This window comes from Phaenicophaeus curvirostris, chromosome 2, assembly GCF_032191515.1.
Source record: "Phaenicophaeus curvirostris isolate KB17595 chromosome 2, BPBGC_Pcur_1.0, whole genome shotgun sequence".
Taxonomy (NCBI): domain Eukaryota; kingdom Metazoa; phylum Chordata; class Aves; order Cuculiformes; family Cuculidae; genus Phaenicophaeus; species Phaenicophaeus curvirostris.
In genome coordinates this window covers 8,977,946-8,990,563 of record NC_091393.1, presented here as the reverse complement: position 1 = coordinate 8,990,563, position 12,618 = coordinate 8,977,946, and the positions used below count along the sequence as shown (strand labels likewise).

At 37.7% G+C, this 12,618-nt stretch overlaps 1 protein-coding gene across 2 annotated transcripts in view; it reads right to left on the bottom strand.

Annotated features, from left to right (window-relative positions):
* RNGTT (RNA guanylyltransferase and 5'-phosphatase) overlaps window positions 1-12,618 on the bottom strand; it is a 189,613-nt gene that overhangs the window by 162,494 nt on the left and 14,501 nt on the right. For both annotated transcript variants that reach the window (XM_069851265.1, XM_069851266.1), the window contains exons 3-6: window positions 12,395-12,498; window positions 12,175-12,263; window positions 8,479-8,554; window positions 4,716-4,965 (exon numbers count right to left, since the gene is read on the bottom strand). In XM_069851265.1, the coding sequence (XP_069707366.1) occupies window positions 4,716-4,965; window positions 8,479-8,554; window positions 12,175-12,263; window positions 12,395-12,498 (519 nt within the window). The remainder of the gene's footprint in view (window positions 1-4,715; window positions 4,966-8,478; window positions 8,555-12,174; window positions 12,264-12,394; window positions 12,499-12,618) is intronic.

Here is a 12,618-nt window from a genome sequence, read left to right as displayed (position 1 = left end):
TTGCACATAATTACATATATAGGATTATGTGGAGGGCAGGTGAAATTTTGAAAAAATTAAGGAAATAACTGCAGTTTATAATTCTACAAGCCAAGCTTTTTTGTTTGCATACAGGCTTCCCCAGTCCACAGATCAGGCACATCGTAATGCCTCCCTGTAACTCTGTCAAGTTGAAAAAAGTAGAGGACTAGGGAGACTGAAGAACAGAGCAAAGTATTGAGGGTATAGGATGAAAAGGACTTTGTGCAATATTAAGACAATAAATGCAGAGAATATTTCACTGGATGACTGCAGCCTAAGAATATACTGAACTCAGTTTTCCAGAGATAAACAGGATGCTAGTTTTAAGAGTGCCATAGCTATACATGCACCAGAGGAGACTCCCACAGAATAAGGTTGAGCCCCAAGTATACTCACTGGCTAAGACATGCCACTACAAAACCAAGGTGACTCATTGGGGTACCCACACCTGGCTAACTCAGCACTTCAGATTTCATTAGGACATTTCTGTGCATAAGGTGTGAAAACTGAAACAGTTCCATGCACCTTCTCCACTGCTGTTGAGCTAACAACACCCTGCAGCAACAGGACACTGGAGAACACGGCACAGATACGCAGGAGCACTCAGCTCAGCAGGATCACCTCAAGTCCTTAGCACAGCTACTAAGCCAAGTGTTATAAGCCCCCAGCTAACTACACACTCTTAGAAACTACACTCTACACAGCCTTCACACCAGCTGTACTAATGAAGCTCTCCTCACTTGCCACCATATCCCTCCACCCAACACTCCAACTGAAGAAAAACTGGTAATGTGTATTACCTTGTGTTGGTTCAGATCCTAAACACCAGCTGGAGGAAAAGGTGGGTGGAAACAGCCCCAACCACGTATGTGCCTGACCCCTAGTGGCTATCACCAGGCCTGGGTGATAGTCAAGTCTCAGTAGCTGAAGATGGCTAAGTGCAAATACACTCAGAGATTGCAATCCAGGGCACAAGAAACATTGCAAAACGTATCAGAAAGAGAGAAAGTCCACATCTTTTAAAAGAGAGGAAGGGAGATCCAGGGAGCTACACTGATCAGCTTAGATTTAATACCTAGAAATACGGGATCAAATCACAAGAACTGCCTCTAAGTATGTACAAGCGAAAAACATGCTACAAAAATCATACTGACTGTCACTCAGTAACAATAGTGTTCAACTAACGATTTTGTTTTGGTGGTGAAACACATCTCCATAGAACTTGGAGAAGCTAGAAATATCACATCTTTTGATGCTGCCTTCTGTCTTGGCTTGTTTTTCATTTGTTTGTCTTGTTCTTATATTGGAACTCAGAAAACATGGGGTACATGTAACATATATAAAGCAAAAGAGCAACCTGTTTTAAAACCAAATTCAGAGGAGATAGTGTTTCACTAACAAAATGGAAGAACATACTGAAGAGGATCTGTGGCGTCTGGTTTAGGTATAAGAGAATTAATTATTTTCCCTAAATTTCCTAATAGCACATTCTTATTTTTGTGACACCTGTCAATTCACTACAGGGGTACAGATTGTGATGGTAGCTTAAGAATTTACTGTTACCCTGAATTTTAAGAATGGGCTGGAAGAAACACTGAGCAGTTCAGTATAAACAAAGTTCTACACTTAATGAGCAATGAGTAATTATACAAACACACACTGGTAGACAATTAGAGAAAAAAAGATACAGAGGCAGCAAGACATCAAAAGCTAAATTAGTATTATTCTGTCTTGTAAAAGGCAATTATATTCAGATATATAAACAGAAGTATTAACCTTAAGACATCCAAAATTGATTCCTCCCTATTAAGCACTAGGCTGATCTCACCTAGAGGCTTATGGTCAGTCATGGACACCACAGTCTTGGAAAAAAGTGACCCAACGTGAGATAACACAAAGAATAACAAGAATGGTCAGAAGTGTTAAAAATACAGACACTAGGGAAAAAGTGAAGAAACTGGCATTTAATGTGGAAAAATAGAAGCCTGGAAGGAAATTACACCAGTATTCAAGTACATAAAATGCTGTTGCAAAATCAGAAAATAGTCTTTTTCCCAAATCCATCAAGATGTTCATTGGCAGAACAACTGGTATAGGGAATAACTAAATAAAGTAGGTTAGATAGGGAAAATACAAGGCATTAATATTTAGAATCAAAGTACTTCAATAGTTAAACAGTAAATACCCTTACTATGTCAACCACAAGTTAGTTTTGGTGGTTGCCCTCTTTCTCACAGCTGACCACAAGACACCTGCCCTCAAGATCATGAAGAAATTCATTAACAGCTACCATTTCTTCCAGAATGTTTGAGATGTAACCACCCATTTTAGAAGTACCACATATTACACCCTGTACTGCCTGTGAAATATACAGCTTACATTGGACTAGAACAGATGGCACTCCTTAATAAACAGCAAAAGATACGGTTGACCCATGAAAAGTTTGAAGGTTGTGGCTCAGAATTATAACTTTTTGTCCTATTTGTAAAATCAAGTAATTTTTTTCTCCTGAAGACTTTTTTTTCCCTGAAGTGAGATTTTAAGGGTCAGATAATAAAGTTGCTTCGCTGAGACAATCACAGCACACACTGACAATGTCAAAATGCATTTGAATGTTCTGTGTAGCATCTGAGACTTTCTGTTACCTCACAACTACATTCATGTAATGACAAAGGAAACCCTAACGGCATTATCTTCCAACTGTTCCCACAGCTTCTGTAGCGCAGAAAAGAAAGGCTGTCAAGACTTTTTGACCTCAAAATATGGACATTTTAGTTAAAGATGCTTCAATAAAGTTTCACACATCCAAAAGAGAATTTCTGAAATGGACAGCATGCTGACTTCACTTTGCAGGCTAGCTGGGCAATTGCTTCTGACTATTCATTATCCTAGCAATATGCCTGTGAGACGTCTCCTCCTCTTCTCCGAACCTTTTCTTCTATCTCACTAAAGATGTGGGTCAAAATAAAAACATTTAAAAACATCACTATCACACCAGACACCTCTAGCTTGGCACTGTCTACCCCTAGGTGTTTAGAAGAGTGAAATCAGAATGCCGAAAACATCTGTTGCAGGAAATTGGCTGCAATGCTGAAATTTATCCTTTAGACAGTAAAACATGAAAATCTGAGCAAGAAGTATTTACCTGATAATCATTCCCCCTGTAGATTGTATATTTACAAGGAATCACAAATAGATTGTATCCATCTCTACTCAGTTAAGCAGCAGTTCAATCTGCCAACCAAGAACCATGGTAAAGAATTCCCCCGTTACTCCTTTTCATGACAAAGAATGTTTCCCCAGAGCTGCAAAACTGAATTATACAAATATGCTTATTAACTAGAATATTGTCTCTTTCATAAATTATCTAACTTTTAATTAAAACTTATTTATTACTGTGCTTATTCGTATAATTTTGTTTCCAGCTCTCAAAGAACTATGGTGGCGGATAACAAAAAGACTGGGAAGCCAGTATCATGATTTCAGTTAAATAGACCAGTTCAGTTATACACTTGTTGAAAAGAGGTCATTATTGGACCTCTCCATCACACCTCATTTGCTAATGCATCAAAAGGCAAGTCAAAAAAAAAAGTTTTGAGGTTGTCATCAAAAAAAAAATTTTAGATATCAACATTTTACTGCAAGGCTCATGGAAGTAGCAGCCATGCCCCTGAATGTGTTTTATACTATGGATTTTTATATATATTTTTTAGACAATTTTTTATTTCAGTTGGATTATTTAAAAGTTTCCAGAGCTCATTTTGCTTCTTTGGATGAGATTTTTTTATTCCTTTCAGGCTAATTTCTTCCATACTCCATCTGTAAACCATGCTGAGCAGCCGCAGTAACAACAAAATGCATTTTCACAGCATATTTCATATGAGGATTTCCAAGTGTTTGCAAACAAACACACCTCAGCACACAATACGTCAGTATTACGCAAAAAGAACTGAACCTATTTCTGCACTCAGCAATATTCTCCCCTACTTCGCTCACAAATAAAGAGAAGTTAGGAACTTGGGGAGAACTGAGCCATGGCTCTTCAGCCAAAACAAATACATTGTTTGTACTGTAGTATGAAACCAATACTGAAGTAACTACAGTAACTGATTTCATCAGAATTAAGTCAAAAGAATCAGAGTAAGTTAACAGCCATAATTCTTATGATGACACAGTTTAAACAGCTTTGTACAAAATATAATTTCACAGTTTCCTTGGGGTTCTTAACCTTATCCCGCTCTTTGCTAATCCAATTCTCAATCTTTCAACATCTTCAGAATAGTATTCACCAAAATGAGCACTAAATGTAAAAGATGCTGAATTTCATCCACATGGCTACAAAAGCAAATAAAAACTGTATACCCATCTCCCTCATAACATTTCACCTCTACAGACTGAGCGAAAAATAAAAAGGGCTTTACTATCTCAGCTCAAGCTTAAAAAAGATAAAATGTTGTGTTAGAAAAGATTTTAAGTCGCTGTTACATCTGGAATAGTTGAGGTGCTGAATGTTAAATATTCAAGATTCATATAGAAGAGCTTGCGAATGATCTACTGGGTTTAATGGTTAGAGACATAACTACTAGAGCAAAAGCACTGACATTCATATAGCACTTATTATGTAGTAACTGATGACTATGAGTTTATGAAATTAAGTTTAGCAATTAGAAAATTAAGTTCTTCATCAACAATACCAGTTTTAGACGTTCTCTTCTCCTTTTGCCAAAGGATGAGCTTGATGATCCAGGTTCTGACTCCTGGCCTCCTGCTTTACCATTATCTTCGTCCTCCTCATCATCATCATCAAAGCACCATTCTGGTAGCTCAGGTGGTGACGGTGCATCATCTTCATCTCCATAACGACGAAATAATTCCTTCAAATAGTCACCTTTATAAATACCTGGAGGTCTAGCCTGAGCAAAAGTAGCCACAGCAGCCTCAATACTGTCAAATAAAAACTGAAAGTTACTATGGACGCTTAATTTACAAGTTTTAGTCATGTTATGCCTTAACAAATGCAAGATTCATTGGGACTAAGAATTAAAAAAAAAAAACAAAAACCTTTCAAACAGTTAATTGCAAGAAACATTCATTATATTTGAAACATCATGCCTGGCAACAGTTGCTTTTGCCCAAGATTCTGCGCACTGTGAGTGTTCTCAGAAGTACATGTAGCTTGCACTGCTTCACAGCTGGTGAAGGGGCTGGAGAACAGGCCTTATGAGGAACGGCTGAGAGAGCTGGGGGTGTTTAGCGTGGAGAAGAGGAGGCTGAGGGGAGACCTCATTGCTCTCTACAACTACCTGAAAGGAGGTTGTGGAGAGGAGGGAGCTGGCCTCTTCTCCCGAGTGACGGGGGACAGGACAAGAGGGAATGGCCTCAGGCTCCACCAGGGGAGGTTCAGGCTGGACATTAGTTAAAAATTCTTCATGGAAAGGGTCATTGGGCACTGGCAGAGGCTGCCCAGGGAGGTGGTTGACTCACCTTCCCTGGAGGTGTTTAAGGCACGGGTGGATGAGTTGCTGAGGGACATGGTTTAGTGATTGATAGGAATGGTTGGACTCAATGATCCAGTGGGTCTTTTCCAACCTGGTGATTCTATGATCTCCTTAGTGTAGCTAGTAGGAATTTGCTGGTCAGTTAGATAAAACTTCTATTATTGCTACTGAAAAGGAATGGATGATGCATAGGGAAGCACTTAAGGACTAAACAAAGACAAAACAAGAACAAAGAAAAAGACGAACAAACTTAATGAAGAAAAGCACAGGTGTTGATATTCAAATATGGCTATATTTTTCACCATAAGAATTATCTTGGCCTTCATTAGAGGTTTCTCCGCCACACTCAGAAATAGCATCCTAATCGATTGAAATCATTTCTCTCTCTGGAATTTCCTCATTAAAAAACTGTAATCCAGAAGTATTTTACTATACAGCTAACACAAGATTTAAGTGCTTTAATAAACTGGAGACTGGATCTCAAAAAAACTACAAAACAAAATTTACAGCCATGAACCTTTACAAGCCAACTAGTAAGCACTGCAAAATACACAACTGTAAGCACAGCACAAGGGTTTTATTGTTGCTATTTTCATAGATCCTATATTAATGTTTAATAGAAAACACTGGACACGATTCTGCCTTCAGTTTGTACTGCTCTGCAGATCAACATTTAGAAATCTTGCTAAATAGGAGAGGAGAAATCACAAAAGGTACATGCTCCTGTCAGGCTTCCTGACAAGCTCATAGCTTAAAGCTAAAACAAAAGTACATATTACATGCCACGAAAAGAATTCTCTTCAGATAAGAAAACAGCCTAATACTGGAACAAGGGAAACAGCTAAAATGGAAAAAAGAATTTAAATACAAATGACTTGTTTTGTCTGATCTGTACAGTATCAGAAGGAGCCCAAGAACTTTGAGGCAAGTTTCCCAGAATAGGTAAAAACACTTCCTCAGAACCAGGAAGTTTGTTTCTCTCTTCTGATACTCAGCAAGAGTAGAAAACAAAACATTTTCAGGAGTGAGATTATCGGATGGTCAATCACTAGTCTCAGAGCCTTCTCGGGAAACCCAAGTTTCTTAAACTGTCACTGCTGTCTTACTCATTCTGTTTTCTAAGATTCATAATTTCTTCCTCACAAGACCTTTTTTATTCGGGTACTTTTCTTAACTTGTTTCACATCTTCTGTAACTAATGCCATCGCAAGGCCAAAACAAGCCAAATGGGGCCTGAAAGGCACTCAAATTTGTCTCCAATTGATATTAGAACTCAATACTATTCTGGAATAGATGGCACTGAAAGCCAAAAGAGGCAGCACAGATTTCAAGCACAGAAATTTTGCTGAAAGAAAACACATTTTACAAGTTATAGAAACATAGCAGTTTCGGGGAAAAAGGCAAATCAAGTAAGGTTTACGATTGCTAGCTGGAGAGCTTTTAGTCTGGGTGGCCTTTCTCTAAATAAACTATAAAATACATCTCAGTGTTCACAATACATTAGCAGTACTCCTTTATCATATGCTTAACGAATGAATATGAATGGATTTTTCCATCAGGAAAATCTTATTTCCTCATCAGCAAATAACAGTGCCTTGTTTTAAAGAATGGTGCAGCAAATTGGATTTATCTTGATACAATGCTCAGCGTTATCTACCACATTACCAAAATTACTTCTTTTGCTGTGGACATTCTTCCCTACCAGGTGGTATCTGGGTGTTCTGTTGAAATAATCTCACAGAGATGAAGAAACTTGATACAATTAATTAACCAAATGCAGAAAAAAAAGGAAGAGCTGTTAAGTTTTGTGGCTCTTCCCACAGAAGCTTGAAAATAAAGAGAGGTCACATATAAGCAGGAGTTTTAAACAGTTACAAGTGCATTTCCTCTTCAGAACAAAGGACAAATTCTGAGTCTAATCACTGCATGCCACTTTTAAATTGTTAGATTAAAAGCATACAAATTTGCTAGCTCAAAGGAACAACCAGAATCATACTATAAAGATACTTGAATCTGTATCTCCTTCATATACTCAGCAAAGATCCTGCCAAGGTTCAGCCACCCACTAGTGGTGTTCTGTCTCCATTACTCTAATGTCTTTATTTCAAGTGTACTAACAGACAACAATGACCTAGTTCTTTGCAAACAGTTTGCATGCACATGCTAAGCACCAAATAAAATACGTGTCCAGTTATAATTTAAAAAAAAAAAAAAAAAATGCATCAACAGGACTAGAAGTCTCTTCACTTGAAAGACTATACAAGAAATATCATCAAAGCACTTAAGGGTTTTGTTAAGAAACATGCCTTCCCTGGACCCCATCAGCAAGTAAATAGTGTTTCGTGAATACTACCAAATGTGCAGGTCATGACCACCAGCACGGTACACTAACGCTGTTTGAAAAAGATCACTGCTCTTCACAAAGAACAGTTTAAAATCACCAAAACACACACATCGGTCTGTACAGAAACACGCTGTAGACTTTAGTCAAACAACAAGCTGGAAACAAGGAGTTTGTTTCCCCCCACAACCCTTCAGGAGCAAGGATGTCACTCTACTGTTGCTCTAGCTAATGCCTTCAGAAGTCAAGAAGCCAAAACAGCCTACACGAAAAGATAAAGGAAGAAAACAAAATCTTTTCTGGCATCTCTGAACTCTAGGGTTTTACTCAAAGTGTGGGATGTGTCACAGGAAAGGCTCACAACATAATAAAAGGCCACACACAGCAGGTACAGCTGACTTTTGACCTACTGGACCTGCAAAATTTGACTGAGACAGGCTAAGCTACCAAGGGATGATATGAATAACGTTAATTTAGGTTCTTTGCTCAAAATTAGTAAATAATTAAAATAACAAACAGTGAGTACATTAGGATAGCTGTCAGGACAATAGGTGAAATACACTGAAGAGTCCTTTAGTCACTCTCCACAAATCCCTAAAAATTAACATTCAAAGTTACCTCCAGTCCAACTTCTCAACCAGAAAGGCACAGATGAGAAATCCAGTTCTATTGAAACCATGTGTGCAATGGACACCTACACAAGACAAGAGAAGGGCATAATCATTTGGAAGAAGCTTCAGCAAGCATGCTTTAGTTTCACAAACGTGCTTTTGAATCCTTATGCCTTCATCAGTAACACTGAAGAGTTAACTTCCTTCCTATCAAGGCAGCCAAGATCATGTAAGGCACGTAAGCCTAAAAAGCAATTTATTATATTCTTCCTGCAAATTATTAGCAACAAGATATAGGATACAGGATACAGGATACTTCAGTTTATCCCAGCTCAAGAGCACCAACGTAACACAACTGAAACACAGTCAAAACAAATAAGATTCAAAGTATTTGTTAATGACTGTTCAAATGCTTAATCAAAAGAAAATACAATCAAATTCAATAATTGTGCTTTTAGTGGGTTCCACAAGCATTATATTCATTTCACACCAACAGGCATAAAAATCATATCCAGGTTACCCTACCTGAAACTTGAAAAAGGGTCTCAATAGATCACAATTCTATTTCAAATTTGCTATTACCATGTTAAGACCAGAGTTATTAATTTTCTGGGGGGGGGGAACTATAAAAAGAAAAGCTTACAGCAGTATAATCACCTTGAATTACTTATCATTCAATATAAGAAAAAAAGAATTAAGTCTTCCATTTTACTGAATTCATCCCCCAGTGGAAGGACTCAAATGCATTATAACTTTTTTTTCCTCTCAAGGCAACAGCACCATCTAGCGATAAACAAACCAGTCTGAAATTTTGTGCTGTCAAAAACGTCATAAAGGATTCCGACAAGACATTGCCTTTTCCTCGCTCTGCACTTTATATTATAAATATCATCGTATTAAAGTTGCCACGATCAGCAAAGCAATTAATATTAACATATTTTTCAGTTATGATCTCAAAGCAAATCACTTAAGCTTTTACTGATTTCCTTCTCTACCACAGTCAGTAAAGTAAGTTTAGCAACAATTAGCTTGATGCTTATTCAGACAACATGTGAGTATCTACCTTTTTTCTATATGTTCCTCTACACTGCAAGAATTTATATTTTTTGACTGCAGATCCAAAAGCTCCTACATAGAGCATACTGATAAAAACCTGAAACTTTAGATGTGTAAACAGAAATACAGAATCACAGAATGGTTAGGGTTGGAAGGGACCTTAAAGATCACCCAGTTCCAACCCCCCTGCCATGGGGAGGGACACCTCCCACCAGCCCAGGCTGCCCAAGGCCCCATCCAACACCTCCAGGGATGGGGCAGCCACAGCTTCCCTGGGCAACCTGTGCCAGGGCCTCACCACACCCACAGTAGAAAATTTCTTCCTAATATCTATCAACTGTATCACAGTGAGGGTTTGTGCCCACTCCTCAAACTTCCTTTCTTAACAAAGCAAAGCAAAAACCAAGAATGTTTTGGATTCATCCATTCTAACCATCTAATAGTACTAAAACCTGTGCAACTTGTAAAGGAAATTGGTTTCAGTTTCCTTTATAGAATTTGTTCCCAGCAATCATTTCTTCTTTGGTTTCTGCTTCAGTAAAATTTTTGCATTTTGTTTCCCTAAGGCTGGCAGACATACACTGCAATATACTCCATACTCCAGTCCTTCATGAAGCAAAAATAAAGTTTCCATCCTATACGGTTCTAGCTGAAGAGAAAATTTTGTTCACTTATGATTCGTATTTCCATCCCTTTTCATATCTAATCTTGACATTGGAAATTAAATTGCACACAATTGGTATTAAGAAGTCCTACAGCTGTTCCTGCTACCAAGAAGGTTAAGTAAACAATTTTATACACATGACAAAGATAAGAGACATCTCAGCAATAAGACCAACAGCATGGAAGGGGATGATCATGCAGGGTGCAGTTCTATCACTGCTGCAGACTGCTTTCTCTTTTGACAAAAAACATCCTCCACACCAGTCCCTGTGATGCTCAGTCAGAGGAAACAAGTGTCCAGAACCAGAAATGACTTTTCAGTGACTCACAGAAGGAAAACAGAAAATCCCAACATTTCTTTTTTACTATAAAAGCCTAAATCACAGGTTATTTAAAAGTTTATTCAACACACTGTATTCCTCTTCACTCTTTCAAACTGACTTTTTTTCCATAGAGGTGAAACAATCTAGATAATGGAAGAACGTTCCAAAATTCACAGAAGCCAAAAGGTTAGTGACTCAACACTAGAACTGGAATTTTAGAAGTTGAAATACCAGCTAAATGAGTCTCCTAATTATAGGACATCACCATGCTATCCATGTTCCATACAAATTGCTGACCATAACAATATCTGAACTTCTGAAGTATTGTTGTGTTGTAGGACCAAGTGAAGAAACAGCTAAATGAGAATGAGTAGGATCAGTTACCAACAAGTTCTGAAATTCCACTTGTTCTCATTTAGCAGTTTCTCACTTTCCATATCACATACATGTGTTACAGTTTAGGGAAGAAAACACAGGTCTCAAATTAAAATTGCATTCTATATGAAATAAAGAAATAAGAAAATATCTGAAAGAAAAAGTGTGTGCCCCAATTAAATCTCTCTAGCACTGAAAATAACCAAGATTCTCAGTAGTGTCTTGTGACTGGACAAGAAGCAATGGGTACCAACTGAAATACAATAAATCCTGTCTAAATGTAAGAAATAAAACCCTTTATATTATAAGGGTGAGCAAACACTGGAACAGGCCACATGATGTTGTGGAGTCCTCATGCTTGGAGGTGGTCAAAACTCAAGTAGGCAAAGTCCTGTGCAAGCTGCTTTAGCTGGCCTTGCTCTAAGGAACAGCAGCTTAGTAGATGATTTCCTCAGGTTCCTACCAAGAACCTCAACTATTATACAATTTATGATTCTGTATGAATCCTAAACTGCACAAACATACCAGTTTAGTTTACCAACCCCTTTTAAATGACACCTACACAAACAACTGTTCCATGCACTCCTAAGTCACACAGACACCCAGGTTGCAGAATTATCAAGAAAAAGACCTGAGGACCACACCCTTCTGACTCTAGAAACTCAGCTGCAATTTCTCGTCTCTGGCAGTTTGCAGATAAAGTTGAACACTAATATGCTTAACAGAAAACAGAATATAATGATTCCAACTAGAAGGCACACAAATTAAACTCAGAACTTACTCTGGTCCGAGTGAAAAAATCATATCACTAAGAACATTCTAATATTCACTATGAAGCAATACACAAATGAAACGGATTAAAAACTTAGCCTGATATCTCCTAACAGTTTCCAGCAATTAAGCATTGCTTTGTGACATTTGCTAAAGAATCTCTGATCATTCAGTCATCAAATAGGACCTCAAGCAAGCCAGACCATCAAATGCCAAAACAATACTTAGACAATACACAACTTCTATTTGTATGAGCAGAAGAAACACAATGTATACATTTGTAGACAGTTCTTAAGCCTGTGGGGTTTTTCTGCATTAAGTCAACAGCTGTAATCAAACCAATGGATGCAGAAACACAGTAGTTTCTAGAGTAAAAGTAATCAAATCTACATATGCATAAGGACTGTACTGAGAAAATTCTTTTGCTTAGACTTTTAAGAATAAGAGACAGCAGTTACGAGTAAGTATGAAATAAATTAACAGTAAAAACTAATGATGGATATAAGAAGACATACCTATAAGCTCCGTGGGATTCTTTTCACTAAAGTGTTCGCATACACGGATAAATGTTTCTGTATTCTCAGGTGAAGGGCACTCACCATGCCTGAAAAACACAGGCACACACAAGGTTAGGAGACAGCCAGGGGAAAGGGAAGAGAGAAAAAAAGAGACTGATCACTTCAGTGTGATTTTTCAAATTAAAAGCTAAATATTAAAAAAGCGCAGACAACTTACCCTTTACACTGGAGCTTTATATATTTAATCCCCTCTTTCTCTATATCATTTCTATCATAGAACCTAGTAGTGTTGGTCAAGTCTATCAGTAAACCCATTTTAACCTAAAAACAAACAAACAAACAAAGAGTAAAAAGTTTAACTTACAGATGTGGTTCATATATCAGTACATAAATACTAGATGCCCAATAACATCCATATTAAAAGCAACAGCAGGCTACAGT